The sequence below is a fragment of the Trichosurus vulpecula genome, chromosome 6 (genome assembly GCF_011100635.1).
Source record: "Trichosurus vulpecula isolate mTriVul1 chromosome 6, mTriVul1.pri, whole genome shotgun sequence".
NCBI lineage: Eukaryota > Metazoa > Chordata > Mammalia > Diprotodontia > Phalangeridae > Trichosurus > Trichosurus vulpecula.
The window spans coordinates 239,723,869-239,746,842 of record NC_050578.1 but is presented as its reverse complement, the minus strand read 5'-3'; the positions used below and the strand labels follow the sequence as shown (position 1 = coordinate 239,746,842).

The following is a 22,974-nucleotide window of genomic DNA, read 5'->3' as shown; positions in this document are numbered from 1 at the left end:
CATAAGCAAGATCTCAGGGGACATAATTTAAAAGAAACTGTTTTCAAAGAGATCGTGTCATATGAGGATCGGTTAAAGAAATTTAGCAAGTTTAGTCAGGAGGAGAGAAAACTTGGGGTCATGGATGGGACATAATAGCTATCTTCATGTATTTGAAGAGCAGTCATGAGAAAAACAATTAGTTCTACTTGTCCTGAGAGGACAGAACCAGCAGTACTGGGTAGAAGTCGCAGATGGAACTTGAGGGAAGGGGAAATTTTCCCTTCTTTTTTTTTTGATTATTTATTTAGTATTTTATTTTTTCCCAATTACATGTAAAAAATTTTTAAAATTAGTTTTTCTAAAATTTTGGGTTCTAAATTCTTTGCCTCTTTCCCCAGCCCCCTCAATGAGAAGGCAAGCAATTGAATATAGGTTACAGGAAGGGGAAATTTTCTAACAGAGCTTTCTCAGGAAGTGGTAAATCCAAAGGATTTCGGGTGGCCTGTGAAAAGTGCAGAGCGGGCCACAGGTTGTGCAGGCCTGGCTAGATGAAGACTTGCCTTGTAGAGGAGATTATTATATAGATATGAATTGGACCAGAGAGCCTGTGGAGTCCCTTTCTATTCAAGTTTCTGTGAGTCCCAGACCATGTTCATAAACAAAGATAAACCAGTTTTGACCATTCATTAAAGCAGATCCCCGAGGAAGTTCGATTTTACAACATTTGGCTAGTCTACTTCCAGCTACCATACTTATTTGAAAGTAATACCTTGTATTTGTTTATTTCATAAATCAGATTTTTTTAATAATTAAAAAAGCCCCAGTCTATTTTCTTTGGGTTTATAAGAGCTAACATTTATGCAGTTGTCTAAAATTTGAAAAGCACTTTGAGCCTATCACTCTGTGAGGCAGGCGCTATTGTTATGCTCATTTTATAGATAAGGAAACTGAGGCAGGGAAATGAAAGGTCATAAAACTAGTAGGTACCTGAGAGAAGACTTTAAATTGCCTTTCTTCCTGACTTTAAGTTAGGAGCTAACTATGCCAATGAGCTATCAAATGATCTATGAAATGAAACATTCAAAAGATAAGCAATATCATACCTTAACAAAGTTTTTCTCTGTTAGTTAAAGTACATATTCAATGCTGGTTTGGCGAAATGTTTATTTTCCTAATTCACGAAACTGATATAATAGAAATGATATCATGCCTGGCTTATAGTAGGTGTTTAATATAAACGCTTGTTGACTTGATATAATTTTAGTTTTACATCATATGGACTAAGTAATAAAAACCCTTTTAGATATTAATCATCACAATTACAACAATGAAATTCAGCGGTATAAGGTGAGTTCTTAATGAAAGACACTTGAAGATTGTTAAGTAGCCTAATACCTGTATTTGAGAAAGCTAGAGTAATAATTCTTCATTCCCAGTGAGAGAAATTAAGTTTTCTTTCATAGTTAGGACCAATTGATTAAGCCATAAAAAGACTGTTTCTAAATGGAGAATTTAGAACATAAAGATACGGTTACAATTTCCTACTCTGCTGACGGTTTGGATCTACATATTTAGATAAGTATACTATACTATTTATTCTCCATTAAATTGAATTCACTTACAATTTATTAACCTTCTCTTGATTAGGGGACTACTTAAAAAAACCCTCACATGACTTTTTTTTTTCACTAAAATGAAATCATTTTCCAGTCCTGAAACTCAGATTCTTGTGCTGAATTTTTCTTGTCATGTTTATGTTCCTTGAGTCTTGTTTTCCACAAAAAGTGATACTAAATAGCCTCAAATTCTGGGTTCTCTTACATCAATAACATTTTACTTTATTTGAGCTGTTTCAAAAGTTAATTTTTTAAATGATATAGACAAAAATGAGGGAAAAGGATGGGGGATGTTTTTGTTTTTATAGCTTGATAGCTGCCCGGAGCTTGGCAGAGCGCCCTCTAGGATTGTCCTGCACCTCCTGGCTTTCCGGGGTCACCACCTTCTTGTGGATCATTTCCCATTCCAAGGGAGATGAGCTTCTAGAGAATTCTTCTTCGTTTTCTAGATTTAAACACAATCCTGGGGCTTGCTTTATCTTCTGTCTCCTTTTGGGACTAAGCTTTTCTGTCACGTCCATTCCATGTAAGAACCGTTTGATGATGCGGTCTTCCAGTGAGTGGAAAGAAAGGGCAACAAGACGACCCCCCGGCCTCAGAAACTTCTGAGCTGTCTTCAGTCCCACGTAGAGTTCATTCAGCTCATTGTTGACAAATATTCGGAGGGCTTGGAAAGTCTTGGTAGCAATATGGGTGGATCTCTGGAGTAAGTCTTTCCTTTCATACAAAGCAGCAGCAGGAAAAGCACCTGGGGATACATTTGGTAAGGGGTTGGGAGGAGAGAAGAAGGATTGAATTACACTTTTCTCCTAGGAGCTCCTTAGGAGGGCATCCCACTCCCGTCTCTACGCTTCTCTTCCCCCAGCTCAGCTAGTTTCTTTTGTAATGCCATAGATGTGTGGCCTACCTTAAGGAAAATAAAAGGGCTGAAAACTTCTACCTAGCCCTACTGGAAACTCTTTCGGTGGCTACCCGCACTTGTGTGAAATTTACTTACCTGTTTGAGCATATTTAAAATGCTTAAACTTGAGGCACTTCCTCTGCGCCCACAGCTGCTTCTCCCCTCCCCCCACAAGTTTCCTAGTTTATTGGAAGAGTCAACACAAGTCTTTTCCACATCTGTTCGAATCAGCATTCTAAGAATCTGGAGAAGAGGGATCATTAAGTCTTGTTTGCCCCGTCTGGAACTACTTGAACATGGATTCTTAGACAGATGCTTTTCGGGAAAGGTATTTTTCACTCTACTTACTACAACTTGGACATTTAATTTGGGGGAAGGGGAGGACTGAGGCAGGAGATGGGTACAGAAAGGGAACACCTGCTGGATGCTAAAGCCCTTGAAGGAAAAGGCATCTCATTGGCCATTAAATGACTTTCCAGGGTCATGTAACAAGTAAGTGTCTGAGGATATATTAAACTAGGGTCTTCCTGACTTCAGGCTCAGGCCTCTAGCCATCGCATCATCTAGCTTCCAGACTAGCATTAATAGTGATAATTACTACTATTGGTACTAGTACGCAGCTATGGGGCACTGTAGTGGATAAAGCAAGAGTCTTGGAGTCAGTAGGACCCGGGTTCAAGTCTAACCTCAGACACTAACTAGCTGTGTGACCCTGGGCAAGTCATTTAACCCTGCTTGCACCAGTTTCTCCCATCTGTAATACAAACCAGAGAAGGAAATGGCAAACCACTCCAGTATCTCTGCCAAGAAAATCCCAAAGAGTCAGACCTGACTGAAACGGCTAAATAATTACTAGTGGCGCAGCAGTGGTCGTAGTAACAGCAGTAATGAAAATAGTAATGATGATGACAAAGTTATTTGAACAGGGAGAGAGAAGGATTAAAAGTCTCATAACTGAAAGAGAGGGAAGAGGGAGCAGCTGAAGTCTGGAGAAATCTGCAGGCAGGGAAGTCCTCTGATGCCGAATGTACCAATGCTGCTTGCACAGGATCTTATAGGCAATTGTATGCCCAAAATGATGGAAAGCAATTGAGGGTGGCCATAAAGTGAGTAATGACACTCTTAAATTTGTTGGCAATTTCACTTACTCTCTCTGTACAACTGATTGCACATAGTTAATTCCATCTGGTGGCCGTCAATCAAGATCTTGATTAACCAATGCCTTGCACATGTAATAAGAGCACCTGCAAATGATTCTGACCTCAAAAAAAGCTCAGTCTTGTGAGTCCTAGTTGTTCACACCGGATCACAGTGCAGCTAGGCAAACAGAAAAGATGTCCTATTCCCCGTGTTTTTCTTGGGTGGATGCCATAGTGAGAATGTGATACTGCTGCTGCCCTCCAAGCCCAACCCATTCATCTACGCCATAGCAGAGTGGGAGGAGGGGCATAACAGCAAAATAGGACAGTGCCAGCCAGAGTGATATAGATGGGGACTCTGTGTCCCGAGATCACTATAGTTATCTGTGCAGGCCTGGCAGGAACCCTGAAATGCTGGCCAACTGGGTTATAGTGACACCATTGAATTGTCCATCAAAAACTGAAGGCTCTGAAGTCACTGAAAGTCTTCACTTAATGCAGATGACAGATATCACACCCCAAACCAAAGCCGAGGATAAAAGCAGAATCTGATATTTAAAATGATTTTGAAAAGGAGATGAACATACTTGGACTGAAATTCCAAAAAGCTCTTTCTGAGTCTGACGGTATGAACCCAGCTAGCAAATCAACTATCCCACAATACAAAAACCAAGTAGAAGAAATCCAAACCATCTTGGCACAGGATGCATCATCCTCCTTGTCCTGTGTGCTACTGCAGCTGTCCTGATGCTGCTTTCAAGGAGCCTACAGGATACAATGTACTTACATCCCAATGGTATAAAAAAGCAGGTATATATTCCTGCACGAGTCAAGGAAACCCTTAATATAAAAGATAGTATGATAGTGACTGGTTCTATCTCAACTCCAGAGAAAAGGTAAGGACTTTCGTGTGATAATAGTAACAACAATGAAATGACGATGATGATAATGATGATGATTCATTGTGGATACTCCCTCCGTTGGTGCAAGTTGCAAACAATCCATACCTTTTCATTCCACAGAATTTTATTTCCTACTACCAAAAACAACTCTCCATAAAGCAGCTACCCAAAAGGTCAGAGGTCTTCCTTTACTTGTCTTTCAGTATTCTACGGATCTCAGCGTCCCATCTGGGTGATCTATGCGTGGGTATCCCCTGCTTTCACCCTGTGACCACACAAGTTTGCTTTATCTTGATTCCTCTAGTATATAAAAGTAATGCTAATATGCAATAATAAGGATGATAATGCTGGGGGAAAGGTCCGCTCCAACACAAATGTACACGAAGATATGAAATCCACTGCTTTATAAAAACTACCTCCTTCCTTCTCCCTTCCCCCAAAGAGTAAAACATTAATTAGGGGAGTCTTATGTGAGTTTTATTTCCCACGTAGCCCTTACGAGCTCCTGAACCACAGGCATTGTCACAATACTGCAAGGTGACAAAAATTTTCCCCATAATGGATTAGAAAAGAACTTTTAATTGTGATATTTTGCATTTAACAATAAGGACTTTACAAGTGAAACATAACAGTCTACAAAATAAGTAAATGCATCATTCTGAGTGGGCACTAAAGAGCCAATAAAAAGATCTCATTTAGTTACCATTATTACAGATGCATGAAATGCAGTAAGATCTGACCTTTACATAGGCCCTTCAAGGTTGGCTAAGAGTTTTACATACATTATCCTCTGCTGGTCCTCACGACCACCCTGAGCGGTGAGTGATATTGGTGGTCTGATTTTAGACACGATGCGCCCTGGACCACACAGATAGTCAGAATCAGGAGTAGGACTTGAAACCAGGGTTCTCTGAACTCCTAGTCCAATTGTCTTTCCACTGTACCATGGCACCTTTAAAGAAATAGAAGAAAGCCTCCATTATATTGAGTAGCATCTCTTCCAAAGACTTATGGGAGGGCATGGATAAAAATTGCTGAAGTATGGAAGGCATGGATGGGTTGTGATCTGTACTGTTCAAAGGGAGTCTTCACAGTGATGAGATCATGCATTCACTGAAGTATTAGAGAGGTAATAATATATGCTACCTAGATATCTGTAGCCAGAATGGACTTTGTTTTCTTTGAATGACTCAGCTTGCCTCGTTGAGCTTCCCTGGACGCTGGGGCTTGCTCTTCCGGGGCAGGACCAGAGCTTCCTGTGTGATGAGTCCTGGTGCTGGCTGAGGGGAGGTGTGTTAACGTGGTCTACGCTGGGGGAGGGGCCAAGTCAAGAACCAATCAACCCTGGTCGTTCAGGCGGTGCTTGATGATGTCAAAAACTCTATAAGAGGGGAGAGGACGGCTTGAAGATCCTCCTTTCCTTTTCCGGTTGGAGCCAGAGACGCCTATAGCCGAAGCTGAGCTGCCGGTAGCAGAGCTGACTGGAGGCTAGTGGGTAATCTTCTTACCGTAGAGGGGAAGCATGTATACGATTTTGCCTTATACCATTTCGCTTCTCTGTGGCCTCCTGGTTACCCTTGTGAGGCGGACTTATTGGGCCTGGAAGCTTTTGATGAAAATATCAAAATGGGGACGCTGGTTTGTGGGATTGTTACTGTGGAGTGTAAATACATGCTTTAGTTCTCCTGCCTTTTGCCTAGAGAATTCCTTATATCCTGCGGTTCCGGACCTTTTAGGCACATAAGAGATTCTCTTTGAAATCATAAATTCTGCCTTCCTAATATAATATCCAACAGAACTTTTGGGAAAATTAAAGACTCATTCTCCTTACTTCTTTCTGCAGTATGTTATTGGTGGTGTAAAACACCAAGGGATGCCTCTTATTGACTTGGGTGAATTAATATTTAATTGAAATGTAAAAATTTCACTGTTGTTCCCAGTCAGATCAATCTAAATATTCATAAAAAGATACAGTGATTACCTCTTAAGAACATAACATCAACAAAAAGTATTTTATGTTACTGTAGTGAAATGAAAAGAACACTGACCATAAGTTAAAAGATCTGAGTTTTAGTCCAAACCCCACAATTATGTGACTACAGACTATCTATAGCTAGTTTACCTGTCTGGGTCTCAGTTTCTTGGTTTGTAAGAAGAGTGGAATATGAAAGGCAGCTAAACTCTCATTATAATTGCCAATTTGGGTACAGGAAAACAGATAGTCACATCTGCCTCTTTCCTTTTTCTAGAAAAATGGGAGACCATGGAATGGTTGTACACATGGCCAGATATAGTATTTGTATTGATTACTTTTGCTTGACAATTTTTCTTTGTTCCAAGGGTGAATTTAGGAAAATGTATGTCAGAAAGTGACTACAGTGTAAAAACAAAATTTGATAAAATAAAATAAACATAAAAACATGAGAGGAGTGCAATTACTCGATCTGTAAGATCCCTTTCATATATAACATTTACTCTAGAGTCTACTGACTTTTCAAGGATAGAATCAGATATGAAGATCTGTAAAGCACAAATTAGTTAGTCATAGAATCACAGAATTTTACCCCTGGAAGAGATCTTAGAGCACATTTAGTTCAACTTTCTCATTTTACTGATGGGGAAACTGAGGCTGAGAGAGTTGCTTGGAGGGATTAAGTGATCTGCCAAAGGACATATGTATCTAATAAATGGGAGAACTGGAACTAGAACCTCAGCTCTACTGATGCCAGTCAAAACTTCAAGTAGGCATTAGAAGAAGCATCTTACTCTGACACTAACTGTGCAACCCTGGGCAAATTACTAAAACTCATAGTGCCCCAAGCAACTCTGGGACCATAAATTACAAATTAGTTGTTTTTACATCATTAGATGGAATTTTCTTACAGTGGAGAAGTCACAGTGATAAAAACACCACCCCCCAAAAAAAATCAGAATAAAAGATTCAGGAATGCAAGAGGAAATACGTTATGCCTATTAATCATCTATTACAAAATAAAATTTATTTGAATACAAAATAAATTTTCATTTGATGATAAACAAAAGAGGTGAAAATTCCAGAGGTCTGAGAAGACAGGAAATACAGAATGAATGAGGAACCATTTTTCTAGTTCAATAGTGACTATTTAGATAGTTGATATTGAGTGGTGAATGGACCTTGACTCTTCATTAACCTAAATCCTGCAGGTTGCCTCACAAACACATGGACATAAGATTATTTTCCATAATTATGCTCTGGCTTCCCCCTCCTGCCCATCCTCCCCTCACTCACCCCCTGTGCCTTCTAATTCAGACAACCTGTGTTCTGACATTTTAAGCCGCTACATTTAGTTTTCTATTCCCTTGCCTCTCATTTTCACAGACTGCCTATCTCCAAGCAGGTGTCATCTTACTAACCATGGGTCCACAAGGTTAATGCATATTTTTAGTCCTTTTAACCATTTCCTTTGCTTTACCAGTCCTTAGGGAGCAGTTTACTTGGTCCATTCATAAGCTGTGCTGAAAGACATGCCTTTCATAAGAGGGCTTGGAAGGTGGTAGTAATTAAAACTGATATCAAGGTTGTCTGACAAAATGTGGGGAGAAGTTGGGGGCAGGGAGATAGTTTCATTTTAATTCAGTTCAATTCTCTATTTCTCAGACTATAATATTTTAAAGTAGAAAATGAAGACTTTCTTTGGAAGAAAGCCACTCAAAATATGGCTAGTTGGTCTGCAATGCAATGCCTTCTTTAGGGAGCCCAGATCACTTTTATTCTGATACTTGGGGTCAAATGGGTTATTTGAGAATGATATAATTTACTTTGTCACTTCCTTAAAGTTAGAAGGAGACAGTCATTTTAAGAAGCCATATTCATCCGGCCATTCCATCATACTTGCTCTGTTTGGCATTTTATTCATCAGGTCCTTTCTGAGAGAGAAGGACTGCAGAACACTCAAGGCTATGCCTGAATGACCCTATATTGATAGATGTTTTAATGGAACCCAAACCACTCTGCATCAAGTTGCAATACTTTGGCTTTCTAGCTACATTTCCCTTGGGGAAGGGTACATTGTCAGTCTTAAATACTGTGCATCTGGTGAAGGAGGCAACTCCCCTAGTCTGTTATCCTGGGAACTGTAATGAATACCTTGTCTTTTGTACTGTTTGGCCTATTGAAAAATAACTTATTGTTAACTCATGTTATTACTCTCTCTCTCCCTCCCTCCCTCCCTCCCTTCCCCCCGCCCCTCTCTCTCTCTCCCCTCAGCTTTTCTTAACAAGGGTTTAAAAAAGAAATAGGCATTATTGTTGCCATTTGCAACAGAATTAAGAGCAAGTATTACTGATTTCGTGTGTAGGATTAAGAATTTCTGACTATCCAATGGTCTACACATTAACATTTTCCTGACTCATTGTGTAGGAGTACAAAATAACCAAAAAACAAACTCTTCACATTTGTTTTTATCTAATAAAAATCAGCTCTTCACATTTCCTATTCAAATAAATGAACAGAAGATAGAACAGGGGAGCTCTATAAGTGAAGGGCTTAAAAAGTTACTGAAGTACATCTAAAGGATGATCGTTAAATCCTGAGAATTTGAAGAAAAAAAAATCTTTTGGAGAAAATGCTCCTTGAAAGAAGGATGGAAAGGTTTCTTGATAAATGAGAATAAAAAGTTTTCTCAAAGAGATGATGTTACATAATTCTGGTGGACACATACATTTCGAGAACAAAAGGATGTATCAAGCTATGTAAGGTAGAGGATCTGTTATGGCATATGCTTATTTGAAAACAGCTTCCACTGTTTTGGAGCTGAGAGAGGTTTTTTATTGTCTTCTACGTCACTTATCTGATATGAAACGTCCAAAGTCAGGCAACCTTTGCTGGGAAAAGATCCCCTCCTCAAACAAAACAAAATAATCCAACCTCCTCCCACCAAAAAAAAATAAAAACTACAAAAAGATGACTAAATAAAGTTTAAAAATAAACAATGTAGGTTTTTGGATGAATGGATGGATACCATGAATATTTATACTTTTATTAATATTTGTACAATAACACAAAGGAAAAAATTGTAAACATATAAACAGATCTATATTGGCATAAATATTAGAGGGAATTTGATCTTTCCCCAAAAACCACTTAAACAAAATGCTGCCTTCACACTAGTAGGTACTGCCACAGTATCTAGCAAATATCTAGACAAAACTTATGATTTCTTACCAGCCGCTGGCTAAACATGCCCATCATCTAGTGAACTCTCTGAACCAATGAACCTTTCAGTGAAGGCCTAGCCTGGTAAAGTTACTTCTCCCACCCCAAGTTAATTTTCCTTGAGGTGAAACTATACATGTATAACAATCATCAAGAAATATGCAGTGTCTACTATGTATTAGGTGCTGGCAATACAAAATGACACAACCTTTCACTAGCTGTTCCCCACTGTCCAGAAATCTCACCCTCTGCAGCTCAGCCTCCTGGCTTCTTTCTACTTTCAGCTAAAATCCCATTGTCTTCAAGAAGGCTTTCCTGATCCTCCTTCATGCTAGTGCCTTCCCTCTGTGATTATTTCAATTTATCCTGTATGTAGCTTGTCTGTATATAGTTGTTTACATGTTCTCTCCTCCATCAGACTGGGAGCTCCTTGAGAGCAGGGGCTAGTTTTTGCCTTTCTTTGTATCCCCAGTACTTAGCCCAGTGCCTATCACATAGTAGGTGCTTAATCAATGTGTATTAACCTGATTTATAATTTGCATTGAGATATGACATATCTATACATAAACATAAGTGACAGACTTACCAAATGGAATTAAATTCTTAATTTCTATCTCTCCTAGCTCAGTGACACTCAGTGACTATGTGGCTTTTTGGCCAAGTTATTCGACTTCCCTGGGCCTTAGTTTCTTCATCTGTAAAGTGAGGGACTTAGAACCAGATGATCTTCATGAAATTCTCAGTGTATTATTTGTTTTCCTTCTGCAACAGGTTGCTAATTTCATTCATGAGCAAAAAAAATTTCAATGCACTCTAACATTAATATGCAAATCTATTAAATTTTAAGAAGTTGCATAAGGTTATTCCAGAACTAAACACGATTCTTCTTCTTAGGGTTATCATATAATTAGTCTAGGGAAGGCATGACTGAACATTAGTGGGCCAAACTCTACTGGCTAACCATGCCCACCATGTACACTTTCAAAGAGCTATTTATTTTAGAGTTTAGCACATGCATATCTTGGATCTATTGCAGGGAGGAACTGAAAAGATATTTATGTGTGTAAATAATGTGTATGGAGGCAGCTAGATGGCTCAGTGGGTAGAGTGCTGGGTCTGGAGTCAGGAAGACCTGAGTTCAAATCCAGCCCCAAACACTTACTAGCTGTGTGACCCTGGACAAGTCACTTAACCTTGGTTTGCCTTGGACCACTGGAGAAGGAAATGGCAAATCACTCCATTGTCTTTGCCATAAAATCGCCATGGACAGCATAGTCCATGAGGTCACGAAGAGTCAGACACAACTGAATGAATGAACAACAATGTGTGTGTATATAGACACATAAATATATGTGCAGATACATATGCATATATGATTTTAGGAGAAATGAAAGTAATGGCACTTCATTCAAAATAAATTGGTAAGAAATTTGTATTTTTTTAATGGACTCATGAGTTATACAAATTTTTTAAAGAATTTCAAAACCATGGTTAATTGTTAGTATTTATGGTCAAGGTCAAAGAAAGAATGTAAGGTATTGTTCCATAAAATCACAGCATCTCAGAATTGGAACGGACTTCAGAAGCCATCTAGTCCTCTCCACACCGAAACAAGCATCCCTTCCACAACATATTGGTTAAGTGATCATGTGCCTTTTGCCTTAAGAACATCAGTAAGGGAGAACCTAGTCCAATTTTGTTCAGCTCTTAATTATTCTACTGGTTTTTTCTTACTTGTAGTCTGTATCTGACTTTTTATAACTTGTACCCATTGCTCCTCCTTCTACCTCCTGGGGCCATGTAGAACAAGTCTATTCCTTCTTCTACATGACAGCTATTTAAATATCTGAAGACAATTATACACCCACTACATCTTCTGTGGGCTAAACATCTCCAGTTCCTCCAAATGAACCTTATATGGAAATAAACTTAAGTTGGAAAACCTGAATTATAGTCTTGACATTACCAGTGATTTGTGGAGCAGACATTTACCCCCTAGTAGGATTGACATCCAAGAGGTGCACATTCCCTTCTCTTGGGTTGCCTTTCATGACACTTAAGTAAACATACAATCAAGTTTGTAACATTGAAACACCCAATTATGCCAATTCAATAAAATTAAATAAATTCAGTAAAGTTCAATGGAAAAAAAAATAACATGGCTTGGAATTTTATAGCCATAACCTAAATCGGTTTACTGTGATTGGGATAAAGGGATGTCTGTGGATCCTACAAATGACAGCTCTGCAAACTACACATATACCTGCCGTCAGTACATGAACACCCATGGGCCTGCCCAGAGAGCCAAGCTGAACATCCCACTGACAGAATAGGAGATCTGGTCAAGTTTCATTTTTGATTTTACCATCCTTTTAACTTGTCTCAGAAAAAAAACCCACAAAATAAAACAAAGCAAAACAAAAACCCTACATTTAAGTTTTTTTTAAAAAGAATAAAACTTTACTACCAAGAATAACATTTTAACATTTAATTCATCAATACTACACATATTTGTCAAGTAATGACAATAATGGTAAGTTAACATTTATATAGTGCTCACTATGGGCCAGACACTGTGCTAAGTACTTTACAAACATGATCTTGTTTTACTTGATTGAGTACCCACTTGGTGGATGGGGAGAGCTGGAAAGTATGATGGCCAATACTCTCATTCACAAAAGGAAACTCATATTAAAAATAAAAGAAAACCTTGCTTAGGAACAGTTTGCACTATATATAATAATAGAACACAATTTGTATAGAGAGCCTGTAAGATCTATTTCATTCATAAAAAGCACCATGCTTCTGGCTAGATAAGTGATTTGAAATTCCAGAGAGAAATGATCATTTTGGGTTCCTGGATACTCTTATGCTGCTTACACTTCTTAAAATTTAATAGATTCACATGTTAAAATGTATTGAAAATTTTAAGGTTGTGAATGAAATTAGCAACGTGCTGTGGCTGTCAATGTGATGCATTGCAATCCCCCAAGTGGTTGAGTTTAAAAATTAATTCAGATCTTGCACCTGTTTGCAGGAACTCATCTGTTGAATTTGTAGTACATTTAATAAGTCTCTGTGACACAACTTGTGTCCTTTTGCCTAGGCTCCCTGAATATAGTGCTAAAGTCTTAACCGTCTGAAATTCAAGAAGTAATAATACAAATCTCAGACTGTTAATTAAATTTCTGAACTTGGATAATTTGGTATTAAACTTCCTGTACAACAAGGTGTGTGTATGTATGTGTTTGTATGTGTGTGTGTGTGTGTGTGTGTGTGTGTATGTAGATGACTTCTTCAAAGTTTCACGTAATCTCTAGCTCCTATTAAATCAGATGACAACATGGTCTCACTGTGGGTGCCCAAGGACTACAATTCAGACACGACTGGAAAACATCAAGTTCTAAGATTTAGAGAAACCAGAAGAAGGAATATTACTGACTGAGGTGAAATAAAAACCTGGGCTCAGAATTATCCCATTTGAATTTTTCAGTAGATCCATTCGAGTCCCACTCTAATGCCACGGGGATGACCCTGGGCTTCCAAAAGGAAGTTGTGGTCAGTAGCCCTACTAAGCCTCGGAGTGTGGGTACAGTGAATGCTGAATTCTATGACATCCGGAGATGAACTCCAGATGAGTCTGGAGAACACTGTCACCAGAGAAGCCTGGCCAAGAATTCATGATTTTTTTGGTGACAGCAACTCCCAAAGATTCTGTGTGAAGAGTGCTGCATGCACCCCCAAAGAAGAAAGAAGGGTGTACCTACTCTGGTGAAGTCACAGGTACTTGAAGCACTGAAAATTATTCTATATTATTTGCCTTAAATGTCTGAGTATAAACTATCTCAAACAGAGCCATGTGTCTTATTAGTTAGTCTAAATCGTCAAGATGAACTCAATTATTGGCTCTTTAACAATTGGTCAGAGACTGTCTGAAGAGATCCCATGAACATAGTTTTAGTTGTTGTGTTGTTTTGATTGTGCCCTGACTCTCTGAGGGGCATTCCTTTGGGGTTTTCTTGGCAAAGATACTGGAGTGGTTTGCCATTTCCTTCTCCAGCTCATTTTACTTATGAGGAATTGAGGCAAACAGGGTTAAGTGACTTGTCCAGGGTCACAAAGCTAGAAAGTGTGTGAGGCTGAACTCAGGTCTTCCTGACTCCAGGACTGGTGGTCTATCCATTGTACCACCTAGCTACCCATGTGCATAAAGTAAAAGTCTATACAAGAGGGATCAGTATATTTAAGTCCCAAAATGATCTTATTTAAAACCACTGTAAATGTTCTGCAGTGAATCCATGGCATGCTATTTTGAGAGATGGGCTCTTCAAGCTTCCTCTAAAAATCTGTCATGGCAGAGGCACTCTGAGGAGAATGAAAAAAAGATAATCTATAACATTCTTATGTATTAAAATAGGCACTCATTGGTGAGATCAATACTTATTCCTAGGGCTAATAACAATTTTGCTTTTAGGATTTTGTTTACGGGATGAAATACAAACAACCAAAAGGCAAAGGCAGTGGGATATGTCTGTTAGAAAAAACAGCTTACTACTACTGTTTCTGATTTCCTTTTCCCCATTCAAACCCAATACTGAACTGTTGTTTCTATTTGCCAGTTCCCCTCCATCCTCCTCACAAAACCTGTGGATGACTTCTGGATTATGTGATGAACAAGACAGAAGACTCAATATTTTCTCTGATCTCCTCATCTCTCAAATCTCTCCAAAACAGAAATTATGCACCAAAGGTAAAGCAACTTTAACTGTTGCTATGATTTAGACCAGCCTTTAGAAGGTTAAAACAAACAAACCCATGAACTGACTCGTCACTTAGCATCCCACCCCCACCTCCCACATGACCAGCAGTGAGGTGAAGGATTTGAACAAAGAACACAATATTCCCCAGTGCCATGGAGATTCCCAAGATTAGGATGTGAAAGCCTGATGAGGTTTCAAGCCTTGGCAGCTCTCCAGGGTCAGGAGTTTGATGAGGGGTGTTGTGATCTGTGTTGCAGCAGAGCCAGAATCAGAATCAGGACACTCCAACCCAATCCAACCTCCTCCAAGAGCCTGGGAGACCCAAACTACAGAAATCAACCCTGGAGAACCAGCCCTGCAAAGCTCTGATCAACTGATTCTGGGGCAGAGAACTGAGGAACAGAGGGAGAGGAACAGGATACTGTGTGGGGGGACTATGTAGCACTCTCTCAAGCCTGAAGGAAAGAGCTCAGCATCCAACTAGGGCAAATTCTGTCTCCCTAAAAATCCCTTGGGTCAGAGACCTCAGTGGGTGAGCCATGAATTGACCAGCAAGGGAGGAGGCTGAGGCATTCTGAGATCTGGCCTCCAAGCAAACCTTCATCAGAGGGGAAGGAGTCAGACAGTGAACAACAGGGAAATATAAGGAAAAACAACAACAAAAAAAAAACAAACCTGAAATCACCAGAGAGCTCAGGAAGAAGAAAACTCAAAGACCTTGAACCTCAAAGACCTTGAACCTCAAAGACCTTCAACACAGAAAATACTAACAGTGGAAAGAAATATGGCCTCTAGACCTAGTAAAAGAGCTCAAGTACCTATGAATAAATAGCATAAAATATAGGGCGAGTGTGTGTGTGTGTGTGTGTGTGTGTGTGTGTGTATGTGTCCACAATGCCTAGTCTATAGCAGAGGTCTACCACACATTTGTTATACTTTGCTGAAATTTAGCATCATTGCCCACTAGTTCCCAGAGGCAGGCTTTTTATACTAGTTCTCCATCATCAAAAGGATTCTTAGTGTAGTGTCTATAACAAATTTGGCAGGTGTGCTGTTGGTCTGAAGTATCTTCTACTATTAGGAGGTATCTCTGTTGCATGGATAATTTGGATTAGACCCTCCTTTACAATAGATAGCTGAACAATGAACGGTGACTGGTAATGCTCCAGAAAGGACAACAGGCCTTTGGAAGGAGGAAAGTTAAAGAAGAATAGTAAAGAAGGGAACAACGTAACATAGGGCATAGGTGTGATAAGTTCTGAATCTAGCATCTAACTCCATCTTAGATAAACAGAACATGCATAAAATCAGTAATTCGTGAATCCTAGATGATTATCATTTATATTTAGCAGTTGTTAGACTAAAGGTGCAGCTATTTCATGTGCATTTTGTATAACTTTTAACAATTAAAAAAAGTGAAATGTTATAAGTAGTAATAATGGTAACGCTACCTACAAAATCATAACAACTGGACAAAGGACATTGTTATTCACCTATTTAATAAACATGATTTTTCCCATTATTTATTACTAATACATTTTATTCTCTCAAAATCCAACCCCACAATCTGCTGTGGGACCAACAATGGGAGAGACAACTCTTAAGACTGGTATACTATGAATATGTTGTCAGATCATCATGGAATTCTTAAGTACTGCTATAAAAACCAGGAAAATAATCATTCAGTAGCAATAGGATCTGACAACGCGTCCTTTCATCAGAGAAAAGTGCAGCAAGTGGCAATGCCCCAAAGAAGGAAGGAAAATCATTTTTGCAGCAGTGAAGTCCAACCAATTCAAAGTTTTATAGCAGCAAGTGAGTCAATTACCAGGGCTGGAGCACTCAAATAACCATGTGAAACTAATAAGAGTACCAAGGATATTATGGGCTGCTCGTCTAAAGGCTTCCCCTTGTCCTAATTAGAAAAAGATATCACAAAGACAAAAAATAGCAGACTTTGTCACCAAATATTCAGATCCGACGATGCTTTCTAATGTAGGAAAATATCAGGTTAGAGATAGAACACTGTGAAAGGAGGCCTGGTGTTAATGTTTGTGAGTAAGTCATTAAGTGAGAGATGTAAAAGGAAATGAGAACTAAGAAACAAATGAAGAGTCTTCAGTTAAAGATGAAGAAAAGACAAGAGTAGCGATGGAAATTTTAAAAATGGGAAGCCACATCTTTCAAACATTAGAAAATAACAGGGAAAAATGACTTATTCATTTGTTCATTCATTCAACAGATTTTTATTAAACACCTGTCATATGTGCAAGGGCATTGTGAGGAGTAAAAAAGAGGGATATGGTAACATTACCTCTACCCTTAACTTTCAGTTTGGGAGAAAAGATAAGACAAGTACATATAGCCATGATACCCAGAATATATACAGGAGGGGATCGAAGATTTTTACACAAATAACTATGTATTCAGAATGCAAAAGGACAGTAAGAGACATGATATGTGAAAGGAGTTTTAGAGGAAGGAGTGACTATTTCCAGCTAAACATATGTGGAAGTCAGGGGAAACAGTTCAATTTCCTGATAAAGAAAGAAAAAAATTAATTCTGGAGATTAATCCACTGCAAACACATTGAACCTGATTCTCCCTTTTATGCTGTAGGGACATTAGTGGTGAGGTCCCCACTAGTGTTCTTCCATAAAGCTGAGTCTGTATCCATCTCAGAGGAAAAGCTATTGAGTTACTGGTTGTTGCTGAACATTCACGTTTTAAACCAGCAGGCCAGCTGCAAGACCAAGTTGCTGAGAATGATTTTTATAATTTAAAATAAAGTTGTGTTGTATTTTAAAATGTAAAAATGATTCTTAGCTCACTGGCTGGGCAAAAACAGGAGGCACCCCATCATGCTGTAGTTTGTTGGCCTCTGATTCACATCTCGCTGGTCCAAGTCTTCCATTCCAGGTCCACGAGAGAGAAAATGCAGTCCCAAAGCTCAGCCGTTAATTTATAATAGAAAGAACATGGATCCTGAAATCAGAAGACTTGGGTTCAAATTCTAGCTCCAATGCTTACTAGTTGTATGATCTTGTGCAAGGCATTTGGCCTTTCTGAGATTCCTCGGCTGTAAAATAGGTATAATACTCACAAGGATATGTAGCATATGGTGAGGAATAGTCTTTGTAAACCTTAAAGTGCTATACAAATATGCTACTGTGATCATGGCTATGTGTACAGAACTAGGCTAAGTTGACTGGAAAAGGGGGGGGGAGAGTTTGTAATATAGTTAGGAAGAGCCTAAGTGATAAGAAATATCTTCTAGAACTAAAATCTATAATATTCTTTGAATCGAAGAAGATTCAAGTAGATGAAGAAGTTGAGAAATAGTGAAAGGGTTGATGTTCTTACTTGAAAACTACATAAAAGGAAAAAGGAACATATGGAGAGATGCCCTCCATTCCCTAATTTAAAAAAATGTATCCATTACTCCTGAGGGGTTTCTTTTCCAGATACCCCATAATTTTTCATCTTCATCTCTAAAACAAAAGGAACCATATACAACGATTCATGCATGGACATCATTCTTGATTCATACAGTTACCACTGCACTTCAGACATCAAAACTTCTCTTTCATCCATTCTCCCGCCCCCAAATACTATCTTTGATCTATGTGACCCCATTAACATTGGAGTTTTCTCCTCTTGACATTCCTTTAGGATGAAATAAACATTTTAAAGTTTCTAAAATGAAAGCAGATGTTTGTCTTTAAAGTGTTTCCATATAAAAAATGTAATAGCTAAAGTCTGAGCAAAAACCCTGAAACCACTGCCTTGGGGATTTGCCCATCAGTACCCTGACTACCTATTTCATTCATTTATTCACTCAACAAACATTTATTCTGCACATTCTGGGCATGGTGCAAGGTAGGTGTATTCAATATATCTTTGGGAGAAGTAAGTGCACACATTATCATCTCTATTACAGAAAGAATGGGAAGCATATATGTCTCAAAAGCAAGTCAAAGTTCTATTAAAATGCAGTTCTAGGTAGTCCTCATTCTCAAATGGGCTGTTCTCTCAGATTTGTACCATGTTAGCTACCTCTTGAAGGCTTCTCTAGCACAGATCAAAGTAATATCAGGGAATTATTATTTACTTAAAAAAGCAAAAGGAAGCAGAATGACAAATAAGTCTGTAAAACTGCACCAAAGTGAAAAAGCATAAGTATAATTTATACTTGGAATACATCATTTTTATTTCCATCAGTAGAAATACACAAAACATGGGATGGCAAGAAATAGAAAGTAGGGAAGCACTTGGCTAGTCTGATCTCTTCTCCCTTCCCTGAAGCCAGGTTCAAATTCAGCCCAGGCCCAGGGCCTTGGTCATGGTACACAGCAGCACCACGTGAGCTGATTTGGGAGTCATCCCTAGACTAGAATACTCCAGAATAATCTACTTTGCTTTGTACTTGATTCATACTCCCTAGAGCAATATTTACTTGTGTATGTCTTGTCTATCACAAGTCAATGAGCATTTATTAAGTGTAGGTTTTCTTCAAAGTCTCTTCCTTCAAAGAACATATACATGTTCTGCTGAGGCATACATGTTCATAAGTAAGTACATACAGGACATGCATGACAATTTAGCAGGTAGGCATTCGATTTTAAGATTGTAATCAATCAGTAAGCATTTACCAAGCTCTTTTTAAGGTCATACAAGGTGCCAGGCATTCTGCTAACTGCTGAAGATTTTAAAGAAAAAAAAAAGGCAAAAACAGTCTCATACCTCAAAGAGTTTACATTATTCCTCCATGGGGAAATGATGGAAGGTGACTTCAGAGGGGAAAGGTCTAGCAGTTGGGGGTAGGACTGGGAAAGGCCTTCTTCAGAAAGTGGCAATTTGAATTGAGTCTTAAGGCGTGAAGATCAGAAATAGTAAACAGATAAGTATGACTGGATCATAGAATATATGATGGGGAGTAAAGTGTAAGAATCCTGGAAAGGTAAGAGGGGGCAAACAAAGGACGGCACATTCAATCCTGGAAGGAACAGGCAGCCACAGGAGTTAACTGAGTAGCTTGGTGACATACTCAGACCTGCACTTTAGGAAAATCACTTCGGCATTTGTGTGGAGGATGATCTTGAGTGGGGCTGTTGAGTGAAGGCAGGGAGAGTAATTAGAAGATTCTTATAAAAGCCCAGGCAGGTGGATGTGTGAATGGAGAGAAGAGAACATGTACAAGAGATATTTTTAAGATAGAAAGGACATGATTTGGCAATTGATTGGATATATAGGGGAAGAGTGAGGAGCTAAGGATGACCCTGGTGAGGTTTCAAGTCTAGGTAACTGTGAGAATTGTGGTCCTTTTGATGGTAAAAACAGAAATTCAGTAAAGAAAAGGGTTCAGAAGGGAAAGATAATGTATTTTGTTTTGAACATGTTGAGGTGAGATACCTGTGGGATATCTAGTTCCAAATGTCCAATAGGTAATTGGTAATATGGGCCTGGAGCTCAAGAGAGAGACTAGGTGGGGTAGATATATCATAGATCTGGGAATCATCTTCATTAAAAAAAATTAACCAAATCTATGGAGCTGATGAAGTCACCAAGGAAGATAATAAAGAGAAAAAAGAGAAAAGGGGCCAGGAGAAAGCCTTGGGGGTCACCCACAGTTAATGGATATGAAATGGAAAAAGATCCAACAAAAGAGAGTGAGGAGCAATGTAGGAGGCTGTATCTAGGAAAAGGTTATCAACATTGCTTAATGCTACACAGAGTTCAAGAAGGATGAGGATTGAGAAAAGGTTATTGGATTTGACAATTAAGTACACTGGTACACATTGTAGGTATTTAATAAATGCTTCTTAGATCAAAAAAGAAATGTGATGTTTCTGGGCCCACATCATTAACCTGAGTTGCCTTCACAACCTGGGATTAGACTTTAAAATACTGTCTATCATTAGGGCTGGGAAGAAACCATAGTGGATTAGACTTATTCTGCCCAACTTCATCCTTAGAAGCTTAGACCAATCAGAGCAAAAATAAAAGTAGATATTCAGTTGTTTTTATCTTTCTTTTTTATTCAGTGTTGGACTTTCTATATAGAAGTCTCCTAAAAGACTTATTAAAAGGAAGAAATAAGCCTCCTTATGAAATGTCACTTGATAATTTACTTGGCATGATGCACACATAAAAAATGCCCAGTATACAATAGAGCGATCTCAAGAGACTTGAGATGACAGAAGAATAAATGCATTATCATAGGCAGCAACAATTACAATTATGACTCACTGGTAACCCATCCAAATACTGCTGTAGGTATGACCATTGAACTTTACACAGAACTGGTAATTAAATGTCCTGACAGTTTTATTTCTTAATAGTGGCAACATTAGTATAAAGAAATTTGTGGCGGTTACTTTTTGAGATACAGAGCTTTCCAAAAAGAATGGAAAAGTAGATTTAAAGAATGTAAACAATGGCAAAAGAGTTTAAATTTATTGGAAGGATGTATGTATGCATCTTAAGATCACATTAAATATGCTGTTATTAGTGAAAAGCCTTTACTGAGTGCTTATCATGCGCTAGGCACTGTGCTAAGTGCTTCAGATCCAAATATAAAAAGTGAGACGGTTCTTGTCCTCGAGCAGCTTACATTCTAAGAGGCGAAAGCAGCGCTCCCTGCAATGAAGGGAGTGGTGGCCAGAGGGCAGTGCTGCTGCAGGACGGGGCAATGATGGAGATGAACACATCCCTTCCAGGAATGGAGGCGTTTCTGATTCCCCTCAGGGGCAGACAGCTGGGGAGGGAAGGGTACACATACCTAGCACAGTGAGAAGGTGGTCAGGCAGCATGGGGGGTCTGGGGGCCCCATAGAAAGGGCCAATGTCTATCAATCAAACACGCAAGCTCCCAGGACAGGAGCTGCATCCGGTGCCCAAAGTCTGACGAAAATCACTACTTTTTAGCAACGGCTGCCAATGTTTTATGAAGAGTTTGATTTCTATTTCCCTTTTTCTTCATGCTAAGTTCTCCTTATTCCCTCCAGCCTACATCCCTGGAGAACCAGGAGAGATGGGGAAAGCACCTACTATGGGCCAGGTAATCTCCTGAGTGCTTTTTCAAATATTTTCTCATTTGATTCTCACAACCCTGTGAGGGAGGTGCTGTTATTATTCCCATTTTACAGATGAGGAACCTGAGGTTAAGTGACTTGCTCAAGGTCACACAGCTGGGAAGCATCTGAAGTTCTATCCAGCGCACCACTGATAGCCTCCTCCAAACATGTCAGCATTCTCTTTCCAGGTACCAGTAGTTGAAGCCAGAGGAAAGGATACTAAGGAAAGAAATGGTCAGCATGGGAGGAAAAGAATATTCTTTCTTTGCACTCCACAAAACCCATAGCTGACACACTCTAAAAAAGTGAAGAAAAGGATATAACTGATTGTCAGTAACTACTTTCAGCATTATAGTTTTTACATGAATTACATTTCACTCCAGGAATATACAGATCTTTCATTTATTTATTCTTCAACAAACATGTTTCAACCATGTATCCAGAAATGAGCAACAATAAACCTTACTTAAATTTTTTTCAGGTGATAACCCACTATATATTTCAATTCAACAGCATCAACCGACATTTAACAAATTCCTCACACTTCATATAAACTTTACTACCATGTAATTTCAGTCAACTCTCATCATTGCATCATAGATTCTTAAGGGTTGGAAGGAACTATAAACTTTATCTGGTAATAAATGAACTGCACAAGTACAAGATGGGGGAGATATAGTTAGAAAACAGTCTCCACTGCCAAAGACATGGGAGTGTTAGTGGGCTGTGAAGACAGTATGAGTCAAAACTATGAAGTGGAAACAGAAAGAACTGATATGACTGTAGACTGCATTAGGAGAAATATATTATCGAGAATAAGGAAGCTTCTGATCCCAGAATATTCTGATGGAGTCAAACCATATTTGGAGTATTGTGCCCAATTCTGGCTACCACATTTCAAGCTGGATTATGTTCTAGGGAAAGTAACCAGTATGGTGAAGACATGAAACTAGGACAAAGTAGTTGAAAGAATTAGTGATGATTGAAAAAAGTCCGGAATTGAGAAGATTTGTGGGGGATGTGATAGCTGTCTTCAAATATTTGTCATGTGAAAAAGTGACTTGATTTGGTCCTGACAAAGATAGAAGGTGAACTTCTTGACCTTCTACCTTACTTGATGTTAATAATCAGAGGGAATATTGAACAAAGTTATCAGTGTTTCACTTTTCAAGGAATCTTGTATAACTGTAAAACATTCATGGGAGACACCTTGTTGGAAGAGAGCCTGGAAGTGAGAATTTTGCTCTACCAACTGATAACAAATTTAGAAGCAACAAATAATTAACATAGTGAATCCCGTGTCCCTTTTAGTCAAATGCATGATTATTAAGATGTGGTCTGCCATAGTCGAGTATTACTTAGGAAAATTTCCCTTTTCCTTTCTCCTATCTTCATCCAGGATGAA

General features: G+C 38.8%; 1 protein-coding gene across 1 annotated transcript in view; it reads right to left on the bottom strand.

Annotated features, from left to right (window-relative positions):
* Window positions 1-1,070: 1,070 nt before the first annotated feature.
* METTL15 (methyltransferase like 15) overlaps window positions 1,071-22,974 on the bottom strand; it is a 240,566-nt gene continuing 218,662 nt past the window's right edge. The window contains exon 6 of the mRNA XM_036764897.1: window positions 1,071-2,346. Within this exon, the coding sequence (XP_036620792.1) occupies window positions 1,901-2,346 (446 nt within the window). The 3' untranslated portion in view covers window positions 1,071-1,900. The remainder of the gene's footprint in view (window positions 2,347-22,974) is intronic.